At 60.4% G+C, this 27,191-nt stretch overlaps 2 protein-coding genes across 6 annotated transcripts; one reads left to right on the top strand and one right to left on the bottom strand.

Moving 5' to 3' along the window:
- Window positions 1-1,081: 1,081 nt before the first annotated feature.
- Window positions 1,082-26,975, bottom strand: PLEKHA2 (pleckstrin homology domain containing A2). 5 transcript variants are annotated; one of them, XM_064472803.1, is made up of 12 exons: window positions 26,861-26,975; window positions 20,220-20,383; window positions 19,135-19,191; window positions 17,105-17,153; window positions 15,729-15,826; window positions 11,356-11,502; window positions 8,178-8,324; window positions 7,951-8,019; window positions 7,726-7,796; window positions 6,699-6,762; window positions 5,748-5,825; window positions 1,082-5,328 (listed from the first exon to the last, which is right to left on the bottom strand). In XM_064472803.1, the coding sequence occupies exons 2-12, from the start codon at window positions 20,358-20,360 to the stop codon at window positions 4,984-4,986; spliced, it is 1,266 nt and encodes a 421-aa protein (XP_064328873.1). In that variant the 5' UTR covers window positions 20,361-20,383; window positions 26,861-26,975; the 3' UTR covers window positions 1,082-4,983. The 5 variants fall into 5 exon arrangements, with proteins under 5 accessions (XP_064328873.1, XP_064328870.1, XP_064328872.1 ...); XM_064472800.1 differs by lacking the exon at window positions 26,861-26,975 and adding an exon at window positions 26,473-26,803; XM_064472802.1 differs by lacking the exon at window positions 26,861-26,975 and adding an exon at window positions 25,816-25,896.
- On the top strand, window positions 23,615-26,509 carry LOC135317018 (basic proline-rich protein-like). Its single transcript, XM_064472533.1, has 3 exons — window positions 23,615-23,680; window positions 24,632-25,765; window positions 26,093-26,509. Exons 1-3 carry the CDS (start codon window positions 23,615-23,617, stop codon window positions 26,123-26,125), a joined length of 1,233 nt encoding a protein of 410 aa, XP_064328603.1. The 3' UTR covers window positions 26,126-26,509.
- Window positions 26,976-27,191: the final 216 nt, after the last annotated feature.

Here is a 27,191-nt window from a genome sequence, read left to right as displayed (position 1 = left end):
TCTCTTTCCCTGCTGCCGGACAGCCGTAGTCTTTAAAACCCGTGACCCTTCAGTAGCAACCGTTGGTGTTTTTACAAAACTGCTAAATAGCAGCTTTGCCTCATTAGTGACAGAGGGCTCGTTTCCACCCGGAGCTGTCGGGAAGGGGTTGGGAGCTGCCATCCACGCGCCGGTCACCCCCCCGGCTCTGGCACAGGGCACGTGCGGTACCGGAATGCGCGGGAGCGTCAAGCAACCACCCACCCGAAAGAGGAAGCCCCACCAGATGCAGTCTGAAAATTTACCGAGCTGAATAAAAATGGGAAAAGGAAGCTGCAGTAAGTCACGGCCAGAACCAGACACAAAAATCCATATATGCAAAAGTCCAGTCACATTTTGCGTAAAATACAGCAAATGTACATGCTCTGTTCTGCCAACCGAGGACCCTCCAGCTGTTTCCATCCGGCGAATTTCTGCCTGTGTTACTTCTGCCTCCCATGGAGCCACAGCGGGGCTCAGTTTGGCCGGGAATTCTGCCTATTCCAGTGGTTTATTGCAACAACTCCTCCTCTCCAGGGAACGGGGTTTATAGCCCATTTAGGTCACCAGTAATCTGAATTTGGCAGCTTCGAATAAGGCTCAGGGCACCGGGGTGGGGGGAGGCTTCATCATGAAACTGCCGCATTCTTCGGACCAGTGGAACAACGGGTCTGAAAAGCCCGAAGCGGGGGAAAAAATATACAGCAAGCCAGAAAGCAAAACACTAATAATCCCATGTGCAAAAACCCATCATCATTAACATCTCCCCATCTCCTCAGCCCAGCAGCTGCCAGCTAACAGCAGGACCTCAAACTCCTTCCGCACACGAGGCTGTCACGGACTATGCTGAGGAATACCAGGGAGGTTGTCCGCCAGCCTTCCTCCCGCCCGCGTATCCAGAAAGGCAGAGAGCTGTGACTCCCCTGCCGCTCACCCCCAGAACCGACCCGTGTGCAGGGTGGCAGCGCCTGTGCCCGCTTCACAGCTGCCCACAAGAAGCGCGCTCAGGTGGTTCTCGCTGGAAAATGTGCCCTTGAAAGCAAAAAATAAAAGTAACAAAGTGTTTAAACCAAGAGTTTTATTGGGACACACTCAGGGAAGGGCTCAAGAAAAGTAATAGCTGGAGCTGTCTTAACATCAACAACAAAATTAAACTCGCCCCTCGGGCTGGGAGGATGCACATCGCCTGGAGACAGACGGTTTCTGCTCCAATCTGTTCTTTTCCTTACCAAACACACGCCCCGGGAGCACAGGATGCTTCTTGCCCTGTTAGTCTCTGTCCCCTCGTTTTCTAGCAGTGAGAAACAAGGTCAAAACCTTTTTCAAAGCAGGCCACGATGGCCCTTTGCCCTGTCCTCGGTGCTCTTCCCCACTGAAGCTGGCCAGGGGGCTGGGGTGTGCGGTGGGGTGCCGTGGGGCATGGGGAGCCGTGGGGCACAGGGAGCCACGGGGAGGGCACCCAGCTGGTTGCAGCTCCACAACAGGGGCCTCCAAGGGGCTCCAGCCGTAAGTGTGGCACAAGAGACACCAGGCAGGACTTTGGCAGCTCCGTGCAGCATCTCTAAAGCTCCCACAGCACACGATGGCTGCTCCCCTTGCACATGGGGGACACCTGCCAGCAGCCCCCGCACCCCCTGCCCTGGCAGGATGGCGTCCAACCCCCCGGCAATCATTGCCCAAAATACACAATGTAAACTGCCTGGAAAAGCAACCAGGATTTACTTCTTTGAAAACACCAGGGGAAAAAAAGGCGTTCCATCTCCTGCAGACAGCATTTACAGGCGAGGGGTGGGAAGCAGGTAACCGACACCACGGGAGTCACGGAGCATCACCCACGAGAGGCACCCCGGCCCTAAGAGCACTTGAAACCCAGAGCCAGCACTCGCAGAAACAGCTAAAACCACTTGGAATTTTTCATAGAAAAGAGCAAACCCATCTCTCACACCACTCTGCCTGCACAAGCTTCCTCAAACCTGCGCGCATCCCCAGGAAAGCGAGGGAACTCACAGCACGTGCTTCATTTTCAAAAGTGAGCATCTACAGGGGGATGCATTCACTCCCGTGCAGGACAGCCGCGAGGCAGACGCAGAGCTGAGGGGACACCGGTTTGCTTTAAAACAACGCTGCAAAGCTCCATCGAGCCCTGGCTGCATCTGCCTGGTCCTTGGGGATGGGAAAGAAATTCCTCCCCAGACCACCACCTGCATCACGGACAGGGCTGGAGCCCAGCTCGACTTTAAACACACTCCTTGCAGTCTCACATTGCGCCTTTTCGCTGTCCTGGGGATGGCGGGAGGGTGGGAATGAGAAACAGGAGTGTCGCAAGAGCACTGGAGCCACTGGTAGTTTGTCCTCCTGGATAATTAACCCTAATTGTGCAACAAGCTTCTGCTTTACCATCCCAAGCCCGAGGAAAGTTTGCAATTATCAAGCAACAAAACCCTTTGGTACTCCTTGGTTTTGAAGCCTTGCACAAAGTAACCATCATCCCTCTGCATTTGATGTTTTCCAGAAATGAGGTCAGAGCACTATCACAAATGCTGTGCCTCTACTGACAGGCTTACCAAACTATTAAATCATTTTCAAAACACCATGTTTCAAATAAAAACCAATAGCCAAATCGCAAGTCAGCCTAAAAAAAAAAAAAAAAGTCAAACACTAGTGCAAATAAAGCAAAAAGGAGAAGAAGGAACAGCATGATCAAGGTTTCTACAATTAAATAACACATATTAACACTTGCCCTGTACCGTTTGCATCAATCCCTACTCGTTTTCATCGTCTGTATTCTCCAGCATCTCCACACAACCCCGCTTCGAGCCACTCTTACCCCCAAATTTGGGAGGCCCCGTCACCACCCCCCGGCTGCACCAAGGCACCCGCAGCTGCCCCTGCCCCGGGCTCCGGCCGAGCGCGGCGGGAGGAGCAGCCCTGCAGCACAGGAGGGGATTGATACAGGAAGATGCAATTTTACTCTTGTTAAGACGACAGAATCATCTAACCAATACCTCGGAGCTCAACTGACACAGCTCTGCTCGATCCCAGGCTGAGCCTGAGCTAGGCTGATGCACAGCTGCCAAACAGCTGGAAAGGGCAGGGACAAACCAGGGTTTTTGCTCCTGGGGAGCACATCGAGCTGATTTTGCAGAGCAGAGAACATGTAACGACACAAAAAAGGAAACAAAGAAAAAAAAAAAGGGAAAAAACCAAACAAGTAACTAATCCACAGTAAAGGGAAGCCTTGTTAACTCCAGACCACGCCGTGCGCTGCCAAGCTTGCGATGCAGCTCCCGCAGCAGCCACCCGGATTCAGCAGCTGGCAGATATATCTGAGAAGGCAAAGAGCGCGCCCGTGCCCGACACGGGAAGGGCAGAGCAGCTGGGCCACGGCAAGCGCATTTAGACGCCACGTGCCCGTCAGCAGGGCCCCGCGCAGCCCCCGGCCCCGGCGCCTCCCGCAGCCTCGCCCGGAGCTCCGGCACCCGGCCAGGGCGCTGCCGCCTCCTGCCCGCAGGGCTCGCACGGGCGCCACGGCTGGGGACGCCCGCGGACCACAGCGGCTTAACGCGAGGGATGCCTCTGCTTGCTCGTTTCAGCTTAATGCAATAGTGGACTAAAGCTTTCCGACCCAAACGGCTGCGGCGCACGGACACTGCCCCAGCCAACGCTCCCCACTCCGCCAGCTTGGGTCCGGGTAAGCCAGGCCTGAACGAGAGCCCTCAGACGAAGGGTAAAGCAGCACCCAACGCGTGGATGCGGCTCGATGCGGCTCTCACAAAGTCACACCAACATAACCTGCTGCTGACAGCAGGGACGGAGAGGCGCGTCCTACATGCGCATCTCGGGTGAAGGCATCAGACATCTCGCTGCCTAGGGAATACCTAAATTTTCTACATGCTTTTTATCACACCTCCTACAGGAGCCGAATGGTTATGGGAATGGTGAATTCACGTTGCTCTAAAAACTTCTGCTTGTTTTCATTTCAAGGCAGGCAGCAAAGCGAGTTGGTTGGACAAGTCTTCCCAAGTTTCATTTAAACGTCTGGCTTTTGTTCCTTTTTGCTAAAAGCACTTCACCACCAGAGCACGGCTCTCTGGTGCCCCGATGGACGCAGTGCAAGACCGGCAGCGTACCTGGGGATCCCCCCCCGTCCTTGGGAGTCACCGTCGCACCAGCCGCCTGCCCAGGCTCACGCTCCGACGTACCAATAAGCCTTTCGGAGGGGCTGAGCCAGGAGCCTGCCAGTGCCAGGGTTTAACAGTGGCCACAGATATATAAGGCCTAATTAAAATATTTGTTGATAGATCACTGCTCAGGCAGAGTAAAGAGCTGATATCCTAGGGAAAAAGTTATTAAAATGGGAAGTTGCAGCATGTCCCTTGCGCAGGCAGCGGCGGGCTGGCATCTCCCCGGCTCTGCCCAGGGAAGGCTGAGCAGCACAAAAGGGGAGAAAAATGTTTTTCCAAACATAAGAAAGGCCACGCTCCCCTTCATGGCTCTGAGACCTCCTGCTGCTTCCTCCAGGCTTGGGTTTTGGGGGAAATTATGCAGTAGCAGAAGAGGATGGATGCCCCCGTGCCAGGCCGTGCTGGGGACCGGCGCTTCCCAGCCCGCGCAGCGAGCGATGGCGGGTCACCCTGCCCGGAGGCAGCTTCCGAAACACGGGGCCACCTGCGCTGCGCCCGGGGCAAAGCCCAGGCAGGAGCACGGAGGGGCCCCGCTCCCCGGCAGAGCGGGACGCCGGGACACGGGTCCAGCCGGACCCTGTATCACAGGGAGGAGCAGCGGTGGAGGGAAGGGGCGCCTCACCCCTGCCGAGACGACGGGGTGAGCTCAGTCCGAGACGCTGAGCGGATGCGTGGGGTCCAGCCACCTCAGGCCCGCCGCCGCGCGCCCCGAACCACCCCGTGGGGACCCCCGGCAGCCGGGGAGGCAGTGCACGGAGCCGGGGGGTGGCTCGGCGCCTGGTCAGACGTCCGAGGTCCGGATGCTTTCATCGTCCAGGTCAAAGGCAAACGGCTTCTCCTTGAGATGCTGCGGCTCCGACTTGTGCCGCACGCGCTTGCCCGGCACGGCTCCGGCGTCGCGCTCCGTGAAGGCCGGCATGAACACCGAGTCTCTCAGCAGCGTGGGTGCCTCCTCCGGCGCCGGCTGCTTCCCCTCCGCCTGCGGCACCGGCGTCCAGGGCTGCCAGGAGGAGGTGGAGGGGGCTTTGCCCAGTGCCCTCCTCTCCTCCGCCGCCTGTCGCTGCTGGGAGGGGGCTGCGGAGCCCCCAGGCTTGACCATGGAGATGGATCTCATGAAGGACATCTCCTGCAAGGACAGATGCAGAGTGAGCTCAGGCTGGGGTTGGGATTTTGTGTGTGCAACCGCTGCGAGCAATGTGCGAAGCCCTGGGAACCAGGCCCAGGCCCTTTACACGCTCTGCAGAAAGGGAAAAAAACCCTAAGCAAAGCGAAAGTCTGAATTCAATGGCCCTTTGCCACCCGCGAGGCTCTTGCTCGTGCCTTGGAGCAGAGCAGGGTTCAGGCAGGTCCAGTTCGATGACTGAATCTCACTTTTGAATCTTTTTCAAGGAAACTTTTCCAGTGACTGGCATAAAAACCCAGAGAGGGCAGGGATCTCACCCTGGAAATGGGCTGAGTGCTTACACAAGCCACTAAATAAATATCTTGTACATTGGCACGATCTTCATTTGACATTAAATATGAAGCAGAAAGGACATGACCTACCCTCGGGCGGGTTTTCAGGGCCTGGACTGCCCCTGTGATTACTCGGATCCAGCTGTACATGTCCTCAGGGCTGTCTGCCTGCAAAACACACCAGCCCAAATGAGCCTTTGCCTTCTGCGAGCCCCACATGCAGCCAGAGTTGATCCCCACCGCAGCAAAGCGTGGACACGCAGACGGACAGGCTACCACGGTTCCCAGTATATCTGCTCCTAGTTTATGCTTGCTCAGAAATCACTGCACCACGCCATTTTCCCCCCGCAGAAGGGGAGCCACTCTCCACATTGCAGCATTTTAATATCGAGAGTAGATAAAGCATTTAAGGGAAAAAACACTGTCAGGGTGTTACCAACCCTGTCCCTGCGCTGGCAGGGCCTCGGGGTCCGCATCCTGCCACGAGCCCGCCCGCGGCTGTGCTCTCTGGGCAGCGGGGTCTGGGGCTTTTGCCCACGCACACGGGGATGCGCACCCACTGCCTGGCACGGCACGGCACGCTGGCTGCTCCTCGGGGGTTCCCGAGTGCCATGGGGTGTTGCAATGCCCAGAGCACCGTGCACAGCATCCCCCACCCGCTGCCTCCCCCTGTCCAGCTCAGCCAGCGACGGGGAGGTTGACTTAATACCCCTCCCCACGCAGAGCCAAATCTGCAGGACAGGGGAGGTGCAGACACAGCCCCGCACCCTCGGGATGCTCATGGGATCGCCCTGTGCTTTTGTCTCTGCTTTTTCCTGCTCACACAAATAGCCACCATTATAAATAAGTCCAAGGGGAGAAGTGAAACCGCCTGGCAGTTCTCCCTCGACGCCCGTGCCCCCACGCCGGGTGAAGCCGCTACAAACCCATCTGCTTGTGTTCGCTGCTGGGAAGAGCCTGTTCACAGGAGCGTGGCTTGCACGAGCTGCCGAGAGCTGAACTTACTGCGCGGAACAGCAAAACCCTCCTCGGCTGCCTCACCTGGATGTAGAAGGTTCTGGAGCTCGTTATGATTTCGAAGAGGTTGTCCCGCATCAGGAGGTCACTAGAAACAGCGAGAAGGAGGCTGTCACTACCCAGAAGTCATCATGGATGGAAAAAAACCCCAAACCATATTTACTCTTATCTCTAGAGCGCGCTGGGGAACATATTGAAGGCAAACCTTGGATCTCGCCTGGATTTTGAGAAGGCGACTCCAGATCCCCAGAGACCTTCAGCTACAAACACGCTCTAACTTCTGCCGCCTGCAGGCAAACCCCCGGCCCTCCCTAGACCCGTAACCCATCTCATTTACAGTTCATTTTACATGTGAACTTTCTATTACTTATTAAGAATAAAAATTCAAAGATGAACTAATTTAAAAATATTTTTACTTTAGCTAAAAGAGGTTTGTTTTCTTAGTTAATTTTCTATTGCAGGTCTTCAAGTTACTTTTTATTGCAGCAAACGCTGATAAAATCGTTGTTCCCAAGACACTGTGTAGCCACCTGCCCTAGTTTAAGGAAACGCCTATACACGGCTTTCGGCAGCTTTATGAGCACCTTTGTTCTTCTGTCACACGATGCTATTTACTGTGCAGGGCCCCATATTCCTTAAGCTACGGAGATAAGAGAGCTGTAGGAACACGCCTGCCCCACAGAGATGGCTATCAGCACCAGCAGAACCGAGGATGGACAATACCCTGCATCCAGCTACGTTTTCCTGACCTGCTCACGGAGCTGAAGGGGAAGAAATTTCTTAAAAGCAAAACAAAGAGGCGACGTTTGGGTTGTAAAAGAAAAGTGAGCGGCAGCACAGCTCAGCCCGGCCCCGGCTCGCAGCCGCTGTTTGGGGCCCTCTGGGATCCCCGAAGGAGGGAGCTGAGTTTCCTTCCTGCCCACCTCCGGCTCAGCTCCTCGGGGAGCTGCTTCCCGCCAGCGGCCGGAGCTCCCGGCAGCTGCCCCGGCCCCAGCACGACCAGGGCTATGGCAGGAGCTGCAGCCCAGGGAAACGCGGACGGGAGCATTACCCAGACTTGACCAGGCACTCGTGGGTCTTGCAGACATCCTTCAGGAGAATCGAACGCAAGGGCTCCTTGTCCTGCGGAGACAAGAGGAGACGGTGATGGGCCTGGCTGGCCCCCGGGGCTGGCAGCGCTGCGATGTGCTTCCCACGGAGCCCCCCACCTCCCCACGAAGCGCAGCAGCCCCAGACCTCTGCTTGGGCGCAGCCGGTCCCAGGCAGGGCCGCTCACCTGCTCGCACTTGTAGTAACTGATGGAAAATTCATCCAGAACAAAGTACCGGCGCTTCCAGCTCTTCCTCTGGAAAAGAGAGGAGGAAACCGCTCGGTGCTGGGCTCCGGCGCTCTCCCCGCGCTGTCGCGGTCCGGCGTCCGGAGCATCCCCGGAGCATCCCCAACCCACGGGGAGCGGCCAGCCCAGCGCCAGCCGCCCGCGGCGCAGGGAACCCCCGCACTCACCACGTTCCCCTGCTTCACGCAGTAGCCGCTCTTGAGGACGGGGGGCCCGGTGGGCGGCTTGGCAGCCGAGGTGGGGATGTAGCTCTGGGAGCGCCGCAGCAGTGGGTGGGCGGCCACGTCGCTGCCCTCCCCTCCGTCCCCCCCATTCTGCAACCAGACAGCACAGAGTTACGGGGGAGCACAGAGAGGGCACGGAGGGCAATTCCCTACTAGAAGGCAGGACACCTGAGCTGGAGGGAAAAGCAACCCGAAGCAGGCCCTGAGCACAGCGCTGCATGCCAAGGGCTAACTGCAGTGCCTGGACAAGAGCAGGGGAACGAACCAGAGCAGAGAGCTGATTTTATCTTGTTGCACGCAGCTTTTCAGGCGGCTGCCTGAGTACTATTCACTCTTTTGGCGCCCACGTGTTAAAAGCAATGTTAAGAGATTGGAAAGGCTACAGAAAAGCCACAGAAGCAATTTGAGAGCTGAAGAAAACCCCTTGCAGCAGGGGGTTAAAGGACCTCATCTGGCTGGCTTATCAAGCACCGAGAGGTGACTCTGCTGCACCACAAACCTTCTCGGGCAAACACAAGGTACGAGGAGTCCTTTCATCTCGCAGAGGGAGGCAGAACAAAAACCACCAGCTGGAAGCTGGAGCCAGACAAACCCAAGTCAGAAAGCAGGGACGCTTTCCAGCTGGAGAAGGCAGTATATTCTGGGAACGAACTGCTCAGGAAAGCCGTACAGTCTCCACTCCACATTTTCACAGCCAAATTCTCCCAAAAGAAACTCTGATGTTTAGAGTTCAGGTAGAAAACTCACACTTCCCCGGCCCCGAGCTGTCTCTGCCCAAGCACAAGGCTTGCTGCTGTGAGCACGGATGGGCTGTGCACGTGCCCAAGCATCCAGCACCCATCCCCTGGCTCACCCTGAGCACTTCCCAGTGCATCCCAAGGGCCGGACCCTGTCCCGCTGCCAACCTCAACCCCTCTCCCCTGTGCCACCCCCTCCCCCGGCGGCACCTCCCTTCCCCCTCGGCAGCGCAGAGGATGGTTGAGAAGAAACATCTGTGCTCATCTCCTTCCCCCATCCCTCCAACCCCTTCCTCCAGCTCCGCGCTGAGGTTTGAGAATTGCCATGGCAGCCGGGGTGGCTCTCGCCACCGCCAGCCTTATATGGCACCCGTGCCGGTGCGACTGCTGGTGCGGTTAACCAGCGACCTGCCCGCGCTGCTCCTTCCAGCACCTTCGAGAGGTTGCTTTGGTTTCTCCAGGACAGAGACAAGCAGCCATTTGGCTGGCCCCGAACTGCCGCCTGGCACCTCGGGAGAGCGGCAGAGCCGAGCCTCAGCCCGGCTGGGAAGGGGAAACCCCCCGCTCCCCTCGCCTGGGCTGCGCCGGCTCTGCCGCGCGTTACAGATGTACGTGCCCAAAAGCAGAGGCGGGGATGCTGCTGCAATGGCGAGCGTTACACCCAGGGGCCGGGGTGATGCTGCTGGCCGGTCTGGGGGTGCAGCTGGAGCGCGGGGCTCCCCCGCACAGTCCCAGAGCCCGCTGTGGGGCAGCACCGGCCAGCCAGGGCTGTGCCAGGAAACCGCAGACGCGCCCAGGAAGCTGCAGGGGAGGAATAGCTTTTTCACACGGGGCAAGCACCAAGACCATGGAAAATAGTACAGCAGCTCATTCACCACCTCTAAAAAAACCCCTCTGTGAAAGAAAGAAGTTGGGTGAGGGCCGAGGATGGAGCTCACAGCTCTCGGAGGTGGTGGCAGGGGAGGAGAGGGAGGCAGACCCAAAAGTCAGGAGAAAAGAGCAGCTTTAACTCACTGAAACGAAAAAGGAGTCACAGGGCTGGCTGCTGCCACTTGTTTGCAAGCAGGTAGCCCGGCTGCACAGCACACAGGGAAGCAGGGGGGAGGCACAGCCTTCCCTGCCCTTCCCCACCCCACGCACGGGCCGAGGGTCTGGCAGCATCCCGCAGGGCAGTGGCACCGGGAGGGGACAAGCTGCTAGCCCAGCCCCGGCCCCACGCACCCCTGCAGCCTGCTCCCTGACAAACCCTGCGGCCAGGAAAGCGTTAAAAACGCCTGCCGGCAAGAAAACGCTGCAATGATCTAATTCTCTGCTCTATTTTTAGTGCTGCTACTGATAAGAGCTGAAGCGAGACCCAGAGCGGGACGGGCGCCCAAAGGTGGGAGACACTGGCGGCCACGTGCCGAGGGAAGGGGGTGCAGAGCCACGGCAAGCGGTGCCAGCCACCGCCTCCGGGACGGCTCAGCCCCTTTGGCTGCTTTGATGGGGGCAGCAACACGGGGTGCCTCTGCGCCGGGCACCTCGGTGGGGGATTTGGACCCAGGATGGGCGGGTGGATGGTGCGGGATGGCCAAGAAGCCAAGCAGATTCATCGCTTCCGCCTCCTCACGCCCCCTCATCTCATCACACTTCAGAGCGAGACAAAGGAGAGGTGCTACAGGGTGCCAAGTGCAGCTATTAATACACCCCTGAGTGGGAAGGGTTTGCAGGCACCAAGCTGGTTTCAGAAATGTAAGTGCAAACCAGCCTCCCCAACAGCCCAAACCAGCAACTGCCTCCAGCCCCACAGCTGGACCTCCCCTAGACCCCCGGAGCTCCCCCAGACCACTCCAGCCCAGCCCCACGCCGGGGGACCCATGTCCGCCAGCTCTGCTGCTCCGACATGGTGTTAGAGAACGACGGAGCCCATCGCCGCTGTGCATTTACAGTATTTCTCCAACCCTTGCGCTGCTCAATGCCGGCGGGGCGCGGCAGGATGCTAAAGGAATAATAACGCTTTCCCTGCGCTCTCCCTTCCTAAGGCAGAAATCTGAGTATCATTTGCAACAAGTGACTTGCAGACCCAGCCACCCTCGGAAGGCAGCACAGCCTCGCTGGGCAGCGACAGCAGCAGGAGCCAGACACAAAACCCAGCGGGCAGGGACCCCTCAAAGCCCGGCTCAAGCACCGACGGGCCCCCGGCAGCGAGGTGTGGGGACATCAAAGCGGGGTGTGGTGGGAATGCCCTCGCCCAGCTGTGCATGGAGAAAGCTGCACCTTTTCTGCTTATCCCCATTAGAAGCTGCTCTCCAAACCCGGGGAACAGAGAGACCAAGGCGGGGCGCTGATAGCACAGGGGTTTTACCCCCAGGATCTGGGACGGCGCACAGATCCTGCCAGCTCACCTGGTTGATGGAGATGGGCGTGTGGACCACCACCCCCGCGATGATCTCGGTTTTGTAGGCCACCTGGGGCTTCCTCTCCTGGGCCTGGGGTACCACTGGAGGTTTCGCAATCTCTGTGGCCGGTGGGACGCTGCCGCCCTTTGGCACCTACGGGGGAAAGAAAAGGGGTGAAGGGCGCAGGCGTGACCATGCTGGGCAGCCCCACGCCTGCACCGGGCACCATCGTCTCTGCCCTCCCAGCCAAAACGCATCAACGTCCCTTTGAAAAATAATAAATGAACAAGCCACCCCAATTAAGGAGGGTGTGGGCCCCACCCAGGCGGTTTGCAGGAGGTGCCCACATGGGAGATGAGAGGTGGTGAATAATTCGGCATCACCCCACAGGAGTCTGCGACTCACCTCTGCAGCCCGGCGCGTTTGTGGGACACTTGCTCCTTTAATTGTCTCCGCTCTACTTACAGCTAGGCTTAATGATGAGCTTTCATCCGCCTAACGAGGCTGAGCTGCAGCACGTCGCAGGGGCGCAGCGGGCGGCCGGGCGCTATCTCACACACCCAACGCCTGCGCGTCCCGCACCGACGCGTGGCCGGGCAGGTTGTGTCTCTGCTGCAAGGGGCCCCGCGTCCCCGGGCAGGGGCTGCACCACGGGGACCTGGCTCCCAGCCCCGGCACCCTCCCTTTCCCCCTCCCAGCTCCTTCCCCGCAGCACCTGGCTCTGGACAGAAAGGCGGGTTTCCAACTTTTTCCTCCCGAGCCTGTACTTCCACTTCTCCAATGCCGTTGATGGGGGTCTCTGGCTCCAACCCCACCTCCTGCCTTCCACCCCGAGGTGCACAGGGATCAACACGCGGTCCTCTCCGTGCAAACCACAGCATGCATCGGCTGCTGGCTGAGCAGAGCAGAGCTCTCAGCTGCTCTAAAGTCCCCCCCGAGGCAGGTGGCTGGACTCGTGTTTAGGCTAAGACCTGGCTTAAGTCTGGGGGGGCAGAGGTCTGTGCTAAGACCTCACAAACCCGCAGGTATGAGAGGTCTGGCAGGAGAGGAGGAAAGGCCCAGGGCAAGATCCTGGACACCCTAGGGCCAACACTGCCTGCACAGAGCTCTCCAACAGCCAGGCTCGGCTGATGGGGCAGGCAGCGCTGGGTGGGGGGGAGCAGGCAGGGCTTGAGGGGGGGAGCAGGCAGGGCTGGGGGGGGGGGAGTGAGTAGGCAGGGCTTGGTGGGGGGAGCAGGCAGGGCTTGGGGGGGGGGAGCAGGCAGGGCTTGGGGGGGGGAGCAGGCAGGGCTTGGGGGGGCGGTTAGCAGGCAGGGCTTGGGGGGGGAGCAGGCAGGGCTTGGGGGGGGGAGCAGGCAGGGCTTGGGGGGGGGAGCAGGCAGGGCTTGGGGGGGGGAGCAGGCAGGGCTTGGGGGGGGGAGCAGGCAGGGCTTGGGGGGGCGGTTAGCAGGCAAGTTCAGGCTCCATCGCTTCCTCCTTTGGAAACGCCGCTGCCGTGAGAGCGAGGGGCCAGGCCGTGGCAGGGTCCCGCACGCCTGCGCCGCACAGGCCGTGCAGAGCGCCAGCACCGCAGGCACCGGCACGCACCAGCCGCCAGCCCTGGCAGCACCGGCGAGCACGAGGCGGGTGCACGGCGAGGCTGGGGAGACGCACGGGCTGCGCAGCCAGAGGAAACCGTTTTGCAACACAGATGCAGGGACATTGCGTGTGCAGAGAGCGGCGCAGGGGGACGGAGCTGCACCTCTCTGCGAGGGGGAAGGTGCCGCTCAGCACCCGGCAAGGGGCAGCGCTGCTGCCAGCTTGAGCCTCCTCCTGCAGAACTGAGCGGAGTCCCTCGCCACGGTCACGCGAGCCCGCAGCACGCCCCACGCCTCCAGCCGCCAAGGCCCCGGCTACAAGGACAGCGTGCAGCGTGAGGAAACACAGGAACCGATGTGCCAAGAGCAGAGGAGAAGTCTCCGTGAGAAGCGGAAGCTGAACCTGGATCTCTGCACCAGGAGCAATACCCGAAACGCTGCCCCATCCTTCCCGACCCACTGCAGCGAGCGGCACGGCCGGCGGCAGCGTGCACCGAACACGCCGCGATCGTGAGCGTGCTTGGTGTGAGGCGCCCCGCAGAGCCCAGGGGAAGAGGGAGACCCTCAAAGGCCAGAGGCTGGGAAAGGTCCAAACCCCACCAAACGCCAAAACGCCTCCCCATGCCCTTCTGTGCCTCTCTGCCCAGGCCAAGGCGACGAAGCCACTGAAACTCGGAGCAGCCCAAGGAAACCCAGTTGCAGACAGAGACCATGGGGAAGCTGGAGAGCGGGGACAGGGATTTCCCACGTGGCGCAGTGGCGCCTGCATCCCGGCAGCCCTGTGTTTCCCAGCCGGCCTGTGAGAACTCCTCCCTGCAGGGCTGGATGAGCCGGTCGGCCAGCCGGGACACAGCCAGAGTCGGGAAGGGCTGGCCAACATCAAGCTATGAAAATCACCACAGTTTATTGCAGAAACAGAAGATGCGTCTCTTCCTACCATCACACCAGCTCCCACCTCAGCCAGCCTGGCGGATGAGCCACGCAGGCTGCCTGCAGGCAGCTACCCCGGGGGGAACTACCCCCGTGGCACACCTAGACAAGTGTCGTTGGCAGGCGCCGGTTACGCCTCCTACCCACCTTTGGAGGTAGAATCATCGAATCATTAAGGTTGGAAAAGACCTCCAAGATCATCAAGTCCAACCGTCAACCCAACACCCCCAGGCCTCCTAAACCATGGCCTGAAGGTGGGGTTTTTGTAGCCCAAATCACCTGAACCCATAAGAGAGACGGCACAAGCCAGAGCCCGTGCCACCGGCTGGGCGGCTTCAGGCGCAGCGGTTGTCGCATCTAATGTATTTGCAGACAAAAAAAGAAAACACAAGCCAGGTCTGGTCTTGTAGATGAGTTTCCCACAGGGACTAAATGCACTCCAGTGATTTCAAACAAAAAACTCAAAGGAAAAAGTTATTTGATAGGCCCCAATCCTAAACTGTTTGCTGTGATTTTTTCTTATAGCTTACAAACCACGAACAACACGCATCAGTGCATGATCTAGTAAAACCCTGCTAGCATTACACATTGGCAATACTGCTAATGCCAGGTACGCAGAAGCCTGCAGCGCCCCGGACCCTTTCGCAGGGATCCCCCGCATCCCAGGTCCTGCAAACACTTAGCCCAGGAGTCCCAGCAGATGGGCGCTGCCAGCTGAGCCAACACACGGCGTGCAGACGGTGCTCCTACTCCTGCTGCACGGGAGAGGGAGCACAGCATCATCCCTCGCGGCCGGGAGCACCGGGCAGCTGAGGAACACAGACTCCGCGAGTTACCGGCTCACTGAGCATTAATTTTCGGTTATATGAGCACAACAGTAAACGAGAGGAGATGGCAGACAAACTCTTCCGGATCCAGGCACAGCCCGCCCTGCGATGCCCTGCAGCACACGCATTCGCTATGCCTCATCACAAGACCCGGCATTCCGGGAAGAATAAAAATTGAGTAAATAAATGATTGAAGCACAAGAAAGACGCCCTTTGACAGCCACAGCGAGGAGTCGGTTACGGGTATCCCCACCGACAGGAGGGAAACGTCCCTGGAGCAGGCGGGGATGGGGACAGATCCCGCACGACCTTCCCCGGGGGGCAAGCGCCGTCCCCCACGGCGCCTGGGCCCGGAGCGCGAAGATGCACAAGCGAACAGCAGCAAAGTAAATCCCGACCAGTGGGACCCTTGGGGATGGTGGAGGGAGCATCTCCCGTCTGAAGCCAGACCCCTGAGAGGGGTCACCGCGCAGCTCTGGCCTCGCAAAGGGCCACGGCGAAGCCCTCCAGCCCGCGCTCCAGAAGGCTGCGCCGCCGGCACAGCCCTCCCCTGCTCGGAGCGCTTCGCCCTCAGACCCAAACCAGCCCGTCCCCGCGCCCTGGCAGAACCCACACAGCCCCGGGCGTCCGTGTCAGAGCCCCGGTCTCGCGGGGCCGTCCGGGGGACCAGGGCACGCTCCCCTGGAACGAGGGGGTTTCGGGAGCTACAGCCCCATAGTACGGCTGCTTCGCTGAACAGCAGAACAGCGATGCACCAGAGAAAGAGCACGAGGACAAGTCACTGCAGCCACCAGCCCAGAGCTGCGCTTCCATCCTTCCCCAGCACAGCCTCGGCACTAACCCCGAAGAAAGCCTGGCAAGTTTGGCACAGACCCGCTCCCGGGCTGGGGACAGCCCGGCCACCACCACCACTGCTCCTCAGGTGGGGCTGGGGGGCACATGGAGAGCACAGCAAGGAGGAAAAGCGCAGCTCTTCCCAGCATTTATCAAGTGGCCCATCAGGGCAGGACACAGCAACACCAGAGACGAGCATAACGCAACCTACCGTGATCTTACTGGCCCGGTTCAGCGCCTCCACCCAGTCCTGCAGGTCCTTCTGGTCGCTGGCTTGTAAGAAATAGCGCTGAGATAAAGCATTGATAACTATCAAAGAAGGGAATGAAAAGAAGAGTTAGGGAACCCCATTCAGTGCTTGGCATGATTAAAACAAATTAAACAATAAATCAGCACGACAGCATCTCTCAACTCCCAGTCCCAGAGCGATTTGCAGGTATCAGTCTCGCAACCTCTCGCATGCAAAAGCGGCCGCGGGGCCAGCGCTTGGGCATGGAGCAGGGATGTGGCAGCTGGATCCCTAGAACAGAGCTTAGGGAGAGCAGGACCGAAGCCAGGCTTAAACCAAGGCTGTGGCATGGCCCAAATTAGGACTTAATCCAGGGCTGAAGTTACCCCCTCGCACAGGGCGTTTGATGGCCCCTTGGGACTTCCTTCTCTCAGCATCTGGGTTTTAACTCTCATCCGAAACGTTGGTGCAAACCCCACGCGGGGTCTGGGAAGCTGCTCGGGGACAGGCTCCCCGCAGACTCCCCAGCGAGCGCTGCCTCCTGGCCGGCAGCCGGACGGGTCAGAGGAAGCTCTGGGAAGATTTCTGCACCAGAAGTCGGAGATATTTTTAACTGCACAAGATCTTGCTGAAACTCCCACGAGCCTTGCACCGTGGGCTCTGCCACACCGGGACTCCCCGGAGCAGCCCCGTCCCCGCGCGGGGACGTGCCGTGCGCTCTGGTCTTTGTCTTGGGCTACGTCCCTCACCGCGAAGTATTGCAAAGGCAGCACCGATCCCCTGGGACAAGTATGTGCTTGTACTGTCGTTTCTGTTGCTTTAAACCTGAGTTTGGCTCCCGCACAAGGCACTGAGGCAGCGTGGGTCAGGCTGAGGCCATTTGGGGGGGGACTGGACAAGAAACACCCCTTCCTTGCACCAACAGGAGCAGAAGCTTATGCTGCCATTAAAGAGGAAAAAAAAAACGCCAACCCTGTGCTGCACTACATTGTGCAATACAACGGGGCACAAGGAAAGGATTCAGGAGCACAGCGAAAGCCATGGTGCCATGCAGGGCACCGTCACGGGGGGGCCCACAGGGCCCTGCCTCCCTCACCAGGCTCTGCCCGTGCATCTCGCACGAGGAGGGGGGGATCACAGCGACAAGGCCGCTGCACGGGGCCGGGGCCCTGTGGCCCTCTGTCGCCACGTGCCAGGCGCTGGCGGCACCCCCTTCCCTCCCCGACCACAGGGATGCTGCAGGCAGGTCCCGGCAGCGGACGGGAGGGCTCGCAGCGGAGGCACCGAAACGCAGCCTCCCGGGGTGGGGTGTCCTTCCCAGCAGAGCCCCGCCGGGGCCCGGGGTCCCCCTCACTCACCAAAGCAGAACGGAGTTTTTGGCTTCTGTTTCGGTGTGGCGATGCTAACCTGCAACAGAGCAAATTAAAGAAAAATTTAAAGTTAATAGTGCCCGCTAACGGCATGCACGAGAGCTGGAGGCGTCCCTCCCCACGCCCGTGCCGGAGGGGGAGCCAGTGCCCCCCAGGCTCCAACCCAGTCCACACTATGGGTTCATCCGAGCCCCAAACCAGCGGCGCCGCTGCAGCGTGTGCGCGGGGCCGAAGCGCGAGCGCCCGGCCGCTGGCACGCCGCAGGCTGCAGCCTCGTCTCGCTGCACGCAGCAGCCGCTCCCGCCTGCGGGGAGGCACCGTCGGCCCTCCCCAGCGCTGCAGTTACCCCGTCGGCAAACGAGGGGAGCCGGCCAGCTCGAGTCAGGGGAAAATTAACGCGGCCGGTGGGCAGGGCGCAATTAGCACGCTGCGTGCCGCCACGGGAGCCCGAGGGCAGGACCCCGGCAGCGCGGGTGCTGGGCTGGCGGGCAGCGTGGCCCTCGGGACGCTGGCGCGGACGGCACGCGTGGAGCGAGCCCAGGGCTCTCGGGAACTGGCCCGGATCGGATGTAACGCAGAGCACATGCGGCGGCGAACGTGCCGTCCCAGGGGAAGGTCAGCGCGGAGACGGGGCTTTCATCTCCCGCTGTCCCCCCCGGCGCTGGCTGCACTGTAAAGCAAAGAACGGAAAGCTTTCAAAGGCCTTGAAAATATGAGTTTCTGCTGGACTAACACAGTCGCTCTTGTCAGCAATTAAGAAAATTGAGGGAAAATAGCAGTGGTTTCTCCCTAAAGAGTAGGAATCATTTATATAAGAATAATACTCCCTGGGGCTCCAAGCACAGCATTCATGGAGTATTTATTCTGACAGGCTTCCTCCTTAGGAGCCAGTCTATAATGCTTTAAATATGTTTTCTCAAGCAAACCTCCATTTTTCTGGCATATTTACAGTTGGTAGTTAAAGCCACTGGCATAACCCAATCCTGCAGTTTGTGACCAAATGCTGTCCTACAGCAATTTTCGTTTAGACTAAAATGTATATAATTTATAAGCGAGGCTCTTTCTGAAATGGGGAAGGCTCAACCTCCTGGCGTTGCTTCATCTGTGCTTAATTTATAAATCATGACTCAGCAGGAACAGAGAGATCTGTCCAATTCTTTATCCGGCTCCAGCACGGAGCCGAGCCCGGCGCGGCAGCCACGAGCCCCCGCTCCCCCGGCGGCAGCGGCCGAGGGGCAGCTCGCGGGAAAAGGATCCCGGCTGCTCAGCTTTCCACGGCCGTGATCGCAGCCACGTCTCCACGCGTTCCAGTCACCAGCCCTGCAACAGTTGTCATTTATTGCACTATTTTCACCTTCCCGTGGAAGCCGGATAATGCCATTAAGACACACAGAAGACCGAGCTTCTAGAAGGTCTCATCCTTCGGGGCGCTGCCCTCTAAGCACAGGGGAGAGCTCCCGGTGTCCCCGAACGCATCGCGAGAGGGACCTCGGTGCCGCCTCCACCTCCCCACCTCCACTGGGTCTGATGAGCAACCCCGCAGACCTTGGGCTGCCGCGGGAGGCACCGCGCCGGGGTTAGGGGGACCGGGTGCCAAAGCGAGAGGGGCACTGCGGTACGAGCACAAACCCTGGCTGGGTCCGGTGCTGGAGCAGCGACACCGAGCCGACCGCCAGCTCCGCGCCCAGCTCACACCGTGCTCCCGCCCCTGCACAGCCCCGGCTGCCCCGCGTCCTTCCTCATGGCAGAGCAGTTCCTCTTCCTCCCGCACCCCAACCTCACAGCCTGTCCCACGCCAGCCCGTGGGCGAAGGCGAACCGGCCGCGCTGCGGGGACGCCGCTCCCCTTCCCACAGACCCACTCAGGCTCCCGTCCCAGGGAGGACGGCACAGGCTTGGGCAGGACCAGGACCTCGCCTCGGGTGCTGCCAGGGTGAGCCATCGCCTCTCCCGGGAAAGCTGCAGGATGAGGGGACGACAGGGAGCATTCATTTTCCCTCTGCCCCACCCCGACATTACCTTGGAGATATAGGTCAGCTGCAAAGATCCGACAGCACCCGCTCCGATGGCCAGGTTCTGCAAAACATTTAATGAGCAATGCGAGTTAAACGATACGGAGAATGCAAAAGAGGCGAGTGAGGCTGTCATTTAGTGTCATTGGGGTCAGGCAGCAAAAGCAACAGCCACACTACTGGCCTCGGCCGCTTCCCTTCTGTGCACCTGGTTCGTCTCGCACCCCACGAGCAGCTGGGACCGGCCACGCTGTGCTGCACCCGAGCGCCGTGCCCTCCTGGGTCCCACTCAGAACTGCCTGCCCCTCTCACCGCCCCGTGCCCCGGCACCTCACGTGCAAGGCGGGCTCCGACTCCCACCTCGCAGAGCCCAGAGAGCAGGAGTTTGTGCTACACCGGGCAGGAGGCTGCGGGCGGGCGGCCGCGCGCTTCCCCTTCCCCTTTAAACAAGGCAATGCTGAATCTGCTTAGAGATGCTCTTCAAGAAGGCAGGTGCCTCGCCAGCCTACCAGCAGTGCTCAAGCACCCAAACAAGTGGGGCTTCCAGGAGGGTCTTCCTAGAGCTCAGCTTTGGCTCTTGCTCTTTTGAGGACGGCCACAAGCACTGGGGCAGCTCCCAGAGACGTCGGACGTGACATGCACAGGCTCCACCTCCCCCAGCCACTCGGCTCCTGGTCTAAGTGCTTTTGCTGCATGACACCACTTCCAAGATGACAAGTATTTCTAGGATAACCTCTTCTCCTTCTTGTTATCACTGTCTCTGCGCTAAGACACAAGGGGGATGTAACACCTCACACTGGAGGAGCCTATAGAAATGCTGTGCCAAGGTACCAGTGGCTCCTGGTGCCGTAAGCTGCTGCTGGGTCAGCCCTGGAAACCACAGCAGCTCTGCTGGAGCTGGGTCGTGGCCACAGCCAGCCACAGGAGACCCCAACAGGCAACTGGTGCAGCAGATGCCATCCTCCTTCGGGGACCCGGAGGAGAGGCCTCTGCCAGGGCAGCCCAGCAGCGAGCCCAAGACGCAGCTAAAGACTCGCTCGCAGCTTGCACAGACATGCCCGGCACGAAGCTGGGAGCAGCGTGGGAGCGTACCTGAGGGTTGTCCATGTACCACAGGAGGCAGTTGGCCTGGGTGTCCAGGATGAAATACCTCCGCAGGAACTTGCCGCAGGTCTCATTTTCTTCAATGTCCAGGAACCCGCAGATACGGTTCTGTCGGTCCAAGTACGGCATGCCGGGCTCCTTCTCGCATCACCCTGCGGAGGAGGGACAGGCAGGGAGAGGTGGGTGCTCCTGCACCTACAGCCATCTCGACCCATGAGTGCCAATGTGCCGGGATGCCAGCGCAGTCGCTCAGGCCCCATCCGAGCTTGCAAGAGGGAGAGGGAAGAGACAACCTGCTAAGGCTGACCCAAACTAGCACTTTAGCTGCCTCCCTCACTGAAAAATTAGGCGTTTGCATAAACGTATTCCTCCCCATGGAGGTGCGCATTGTTCCCCGTCCCAGAGAGCCACCAGCCCCACCATGACCAGGGAGCTCAAAAGGTGTGAAACCACACAACGCTTGGTGGAGCGTCCAGATCTTCGCCCCTCGTCCAGCTCCCCCCCGCTCCATGTCCCACGGCCACCGCCCAAGCTCCCTGCAGGTCCAGTCTCCCAATGCACCCAAACCTCCTGCTGCCTCTCCCACACCCCCACAGCCCACGGCTTAACACGCACAAAGCAAAGTCAAATGGCTACTGCCACGTGTTCGCACCGTGGGGAAGCTGCCAAACATCACCCAGCACACCTTTGTGACGAGAAGGGGTGCCAGCGTGCCGGCCCCGGGTGCAGGGCAGACCACACCGGCGAGCGGGACCACGATAGCTCAGCGAGGAACTGCAGGACTTTGGAACCCTGGAAGCTGCAGATGGACTCAATCACCGCATGCTGCTGAACAAATGCTCACCAGCCCGGCTCCGAGGCCGCTCATGGCACAGAGTGGCACCACAGCCACCGGGATGTCCCGGGGCAGCGACAGACCGATGCCAAGCGACAGCCCTGGGCCCCGAACCGCCCGTCACAGTGGCGGTCGCATCCCACCGAGCTGCCCTCTGAGAGCTCAGCAGCCCCGTGCCACAGCTCAGCCCACCGAGAGAGGACAAAGCAGCCACAAAGGATTTGACGTGAAGACACCAGGTCCCTGGGAACCGTAATGAAAAGTAATCCCGGAGCAGACTGCACACGAGAGAGAGCCGGAGCACACTCCCAGGAAATGGAAAACAATCTGCAACTCCAGCAGAAAATCTGTGCAGCCAGGATGCCGAGTCAGCAGGAAAAACAATGACCCATCGCCGCGGGGCCAAGCCGTGTCACCAGGTCTGCCGTGGGCACGGACCCTCCCCGGCGCTGCCCCCAAGCCAGGGCGACCAGGAGGTCCTCTCCGAGCTCACCTCGGCCACAGCGGCTGCAGAGGAGCAGAGCTGGGCTGCAGCACCCACCGCCCGGGCAGCTGCAGCACAAACCCCCTCTGCAGAAGCAGGGAGAAACGCCGCGCCGAGCCTGCCACAACACGGGCACGGGGCACGATGGCCCAGAGCAGCCAGACCGGAGAGCACGGCGGCCACGGTGCCTGTAAATTGTCTTTGCTTGTGTCCCCCGTGGGAACAAGATGCAGGGGAGCCCGAGCATCATTCTCGGTCACCCCACAGGAGCAGCAGCCGCTTTGAGTCAGCGGGAGTGGGCGCACGTTGCCGCCGCTTTAATTTGGCGGCAGCTGCCACCCACCTTGCACAGCAGAGCCGGCTGCAGAGCCACGGCACGGGGAGCCGGCTGCCCTGGCACACTGGCTCTCTGCACCACCACTTCCAGCCCCACGTGGGGAGTGAAAGCAGCACCGAGAGCCGTGGGCAGGCAGGGCACATCCCTCTGCCCACGCAGAGGCCCCTTATCATGGCTTAGAGTGGACAGGAGGGGATGGAGGCAGCGGTAACCGAAAGGATGCGAGCTGAACCTGGTGTGGTTTGTCAGGTAGAAGAGGGGTGACTCGCACAGGTGCCACAAGGGAGGCTGCACAAATAAAAGATCTCATGCAGAAAAGGAGGAAATACTATTTTTGAGCTGCATAGCTGCAGTGGAGTGGGGCCCTGAGAGGCAAGTGTTGTGCAAGAGCTGTGGTGCAGCTGCAAAGGTAGAGGTGGCAGAAAACAAGTCACCCTGTCATTAGGATCTCAGAGTTTATCACCAGCGTCTCAGAGATGGGTGCCAGGGCTTTGCTAAGAGGGAAATCATACTGCTTTGGTAGAAGAGATTGTTTTAAAACAACACATTTGCCCTGATGCAAGGGTTACGTGGGCACTTCACATTCTACCGCTTTTTTTGTGGGGTTATTTTTGTGGGTGGGGGGAAGCACACAGAAAGCAGATTGCCAAGTGCCTTCAACCCTACCAACACGTTCAGACCAGGCCTCATTAATCACCTCTTCCTCCTGCTGCTAATAAAAGTCCAGAGATTTCTGCTTATGGGAGAGATGAGAACGAGCCGAGGTGTGCCACCGGCAGCCCCTCGGGGCTGCGCTGCCAGACCCACGGGACACCCCCTGGGGCTCCCTACATTCCCCCCATCCAACACTAATTGATATAGGCTTGGCTGAAAGCCAACACACCAGCTCAACTCTTCTGTGTGAGCTGACCTCGGATTGCCCTTGGATATGCAAAAACCTTTGGACAGAAGAGATTATAACTGCTCCAAACTGTGCCCTCCAGACCGTGCTCCCCGCAGCCAGCCACGCTCCCTGCTCCCTCACATCTCACTGCCTGCAGAACACACTGTCTGTCTCTTTGCAGCCACTGAGAATTGCACATTTCCATAGGAAAAGGATAAAAGCAGAATCTCCAGCTCCACCAGCATGTGGGTATTTGGTCCCCCTGACCAGGAACTCTGGGAGGGCCAGAAAATACCCAGTTTGCACTAACATCTACTATCTATATGGCACTTTGTAAACTCAAAGTCCTAATTTTTTTTTAATATACGACCCAAACTTGCGTTTGCTGTAGGAAGGACAGAAGATGAAATCTGAGGGGGAAGATAAGGGGACCTGAAGGTGAGACGGACCTCACAGAAAATCAGCACCGTTTAGAAGTGCGGGTGAGTCCCTGAAGGCCTCGCAGCGAGGAGGCGCTTCCGAGGACACCCCTTCTGGGAACATGATGGACATCACACCGGCACTGGGCACAGGAAGCTGCAATTTACAGACGATGCCCGCGCCCAGTTCACGGAGGCTCATCTGCCTTCCAACGACCACTTGAACTTCCCGAGCATCGCACCGAACCAGGCCCTCGGGATCTCATTACCAGATCCCCTTTATGTGAAGTTATGCCATTTTGTAGTAAAGCTCAGCGGAGGCTTCCAGGGCTCTTCCCCACCACTGAAGCAACTGACTTCCGAGCTTTTTCAGCCTCATAATATCCCACCAAGAAGGACAACCCTTTTCTGGCTCTGTTAACGAGATGACAGAGGAATTGGGCTATAGGTTTACAGCAAAAATACCCTCTCACCTGCCTCCCGCGATACAGGTAAGCGCTTCCCAGGAGGATGCAGAAGGCGCAGGGCACCGTCCAAACGGCAGCCAAGCCCCCCTCTGCGGTCACTGCTGGCTCAAAGGCCGCGTGTGCGGCCGCACAGCCAGACTTTCCAGGAAGCACCCCCGGGACGGCAGCGCTTCACCGCACCGTCATGGCTGCCCGTGCCCTGCTCCTGGCACTCGCGCAGCCCACGGGAGCCCGCAGCAGAAAAAGCCAAAGCAACGGGAGATCTGACTTTCAGAGCATTGCATCAGGGCTGGCCGGAGGCAGCCGCTCAGCACCTCGCTCCGCAGCACGGCCCATGGCACCTGCAGGCAGCCACAGCATCCTCCTCCTCCCTCACACCCGCCTGTCCGAGCTGCCCCGGTGCCGCCTGGGGCGCGGGGCGACCACCCCCCTTTCACGAGGGCTCCGAGCTGCGATGCCCGCTGCCCCCGCGCAGCTCCGAGACGGCCCCGGCTGCGCGGGGCGATGGCTGCGAGCCGCAGCGGTTGCAGCACTAACTTCCTTTTACCTGGCCTTGCAAAGGAGTTTCCAGAGTTTGCCCTGCCGACGTCTATCCGGCGGCTGACACATGAGACAGATGGTGCGGGCAGAGCCCGGCAACTAACTCCTGCTAATTCCAGACATTTGCCTTAATGAAATAATTAACCTGTTGAAAGGCAGGCTGGGAGCAGCATGGACACATTTCTTCACCTCGGCACAGCAAAACAGCCAGGGGAACGCGCTCCGAACAGCTGCAGACCCCAACTCACGCTCATCCCCGCGCGTTTGCTACCAATCCCACGGACCCCGAGATCTAAGCGTGCAGCACCCCCAGATCCCCTCACGGGGACCCCCTTCCCAAACCGGCAGCCCCCCGGCCCCGCGCCGCCCCCCGCTGCCCGCAGCCCCCCGGCCCTGCGCCGCCCCCCGCTGCCCGCAGCCCCCCGCTGCCCGCAGCCCCCCGCTGCCCGCAGCCCCCCGCTGCCCGCAGCCCCCCGCTGCAGGCTCTGCCCTGCACAAGCGGCTCGCACGGCTGCAGACCCCGGGGGGCTGCGGGGAGCCCCTTCCCGCCGGCCGAGCCGCCGGCGCTCCCAGCCGCTCCGACGGGAGCTGCTCCCGCACCCCCGGCCCCGCGGAGGCTGCTCCACCCCGGGGCCGGCCCCCCGGCCGGTGCCCCCCGACCCAGCCGCCCCCGGCCCCGGGGGGCTCCGACGCCTCCGGCCGCCCCTTCTCGGGGCGGGGGAACGACCTGCCGGGCGACCCCCCGCCGCGGGCGGGGACGGGGCAGCGAGGGGTCCCCGGCGCTCCCCGCGGGATCCTCCAAGGAGCGCCCGAGGGGGAGCGCTGCCCGCGGCGGCTCCGCGGACACGCGCGGCCCCCCGCACTCACCCCGCGGCGTCCGTGGGCTGCGCCCCCCGCGCATGGCCGGCGGGGCGGGCTGGGGGCTCGGGCCGGCGCACGCCGAGCGGCGGAGGAGGGCCGGGCGGCGGAGGGGGTGTGCCCCTGGCTCCGCCGTCGCTTTTTTCCGGGTTAATTACGTCTGCCATTAGCAAACCCGGCCCCGGATGTGAGTGCGGGGCGCCGGGCGCGCGGGCGGCTGCGGGGGTCCGGCGGGGGTCCCCCCCCACGCACCTGCAGCGGCACCGGGCCCGCCTCGGTCCGCGCCCTCGGGCGGTTCCGTGGGGCGGTGGGTGTCCCTGCGTGTGTGTCCCCCTCCTCCCCCCACGGTCCGCGCCCCCGGGCGGCTCCTTCGGGGGTCCCGGGGCCAGCCCCATCCCCGTCCTGAGCTTTGCGCCCCCGCCGCGGGGCGGGGGAGCTCCTCCGGCGGCCGCCCGGCCCCGGGCTCGGGTCCCTCCCGGCAAACCCCACCCAGACCCGACACAAAACGGCTCGGTACATCAGCGTCCTCCAAACAGCCGCCCTGTCGCCGGGACGCTTCGGCAAAGCGTTTCCCAGGCCCGTCCTGCGCGCTGCCCCTCGGCCGCCGGGGTCCCTGGGGACGGCTGCATCCCCGCCACGTGCAACTGCCCCCCCGGGACCCGCGACCCTGACCGAGACCCCGCCTGGGGCGAGAGTCACGGCCGCAGCCTGGTGAGCAGCGCCTGCGCTCGGGATGCTCAAAATAGCAAGCGGATTCTCACGCAAGAGAAGTTTCCAAGGGTAGGCACGCTTCGGTGGTCCTGCTCTACAGTCAGCCCTCGCATCCGCACCGAGTCCCGGGGCTTCCAAACCACGTGGGGCATCGTTGCCGCCTCACAAAGCCTTTCCCCGCTCCTGTGGCCTTGTCATGGCGTGTAACGTCAGACACGGCAGCAAATACAAGCCAGCAAGCGAGAGCAGAGCGTGGCTTAGAAGGTGAAGCACCCACTTTCTCCATCGGCCTCGGACCGATCACCGCCGCTTTTCTTTGCCGTTCAGGTCCAGGTCCTGCCAACCCAACCACGCCTGTGAGTTTTCCCCCCATGAGTGGCAGTTCGTGAGTGCTTACGCGTCGTCACAGCAGCCTGAGGACGCACCCGGACCTCTGCTCGCGCACGCAGACTCGCGGAGCCCAGAGCCAGCACTGCGGGCAGGGAGGGAGCCGGGGAGGATGAGCTCCGGCCCGGACCCTACAAAAACACCGCGGCACTAACAGCCGTGCCGCTCGGTAAGGACAAGCGCCCACCGTCCCAACACCCCAAAACACGGCAGACACCCTCGCAGCGGGTGGGTGTCTGGTGAGCCAGCAGTGAAATCCGTAAGCGGTTACTCATGTGCCGCAGCACCTGGGCACGTGCAGCCCTGCGGTTCCCCCTCACCTGAGAAAGTTGCAAAAATAAAGCCTGGAGTTAATAATTGGTGTTTTGACTGCGCAGACCATCGAAAGCAGCGTGAGTCACTCTTCCCCTTCGTGACAGTCTCAGGGTCCTTGGCACCTTCCTGAACCTCCCGTGTGGTGCCCGGAGGGAAGCTGCTCCTCGTTTTAAAGCCAAGGGCAATTACTCATGGCCCGGGCTTGCAGGTGCTGCCTGGTCACCCAGAAAACCTCACAGCTGCATCAGTCAGTCATTTGTCAGTCAATCGGCCGAGACCATCACCCACGCCCGGAAGGCCCCTACCCGGCTCGGGCCGATTTAGCCACAGAAAGCCGGTGGTGCTCCACCCCGCCTTGGGGTCAGCGCTGCAGGTCCCTGTGTAGGGACTCACCAGCTTTAGCTTGTTTCCAGGCGATGCAAATGACCCCAACGTCCCGCTCCATGCCCCTTGCTGCTGGTGTATCAGGGGGTCCTTCCTTTTTTCACTTTAAGGCCAGGCTCTAGTTTTGAGGCTCTGGTGCCGTGCATTTGAAGATCATCCCCCTCCTCCCCCCCCAAGCAATTGCACACTGTTGAAATGTTGTTAAGTAAATACATTGCATCAACCCTGAGCATTTCCTATGGCCTGGGTCATTTTTAGAACAGCTTTTTTTCCGCCTTCCATGTTGCAGAAGATTGCCCAAACGCTGTTACTGAAACCATGTGTGTTCGTTCCTGTGTGA

This window comes from Phalacrocorax carbo, chromosome 24, assembly GCF_963921805.1.
Source record: "Phalacrocorax carbo chromosome 24, bPhaCar2.1, whole genome shotgun sequence".
NCBI lineage: Eukaryota > Metazoa > Chordata > Aves > Suliformes > Phalacrocoracidae > Phalacrocorax > Phalacrocorax carbo.
This window is presented reverse-complemented; position numbering and strand designations above follow the sequence as displayed.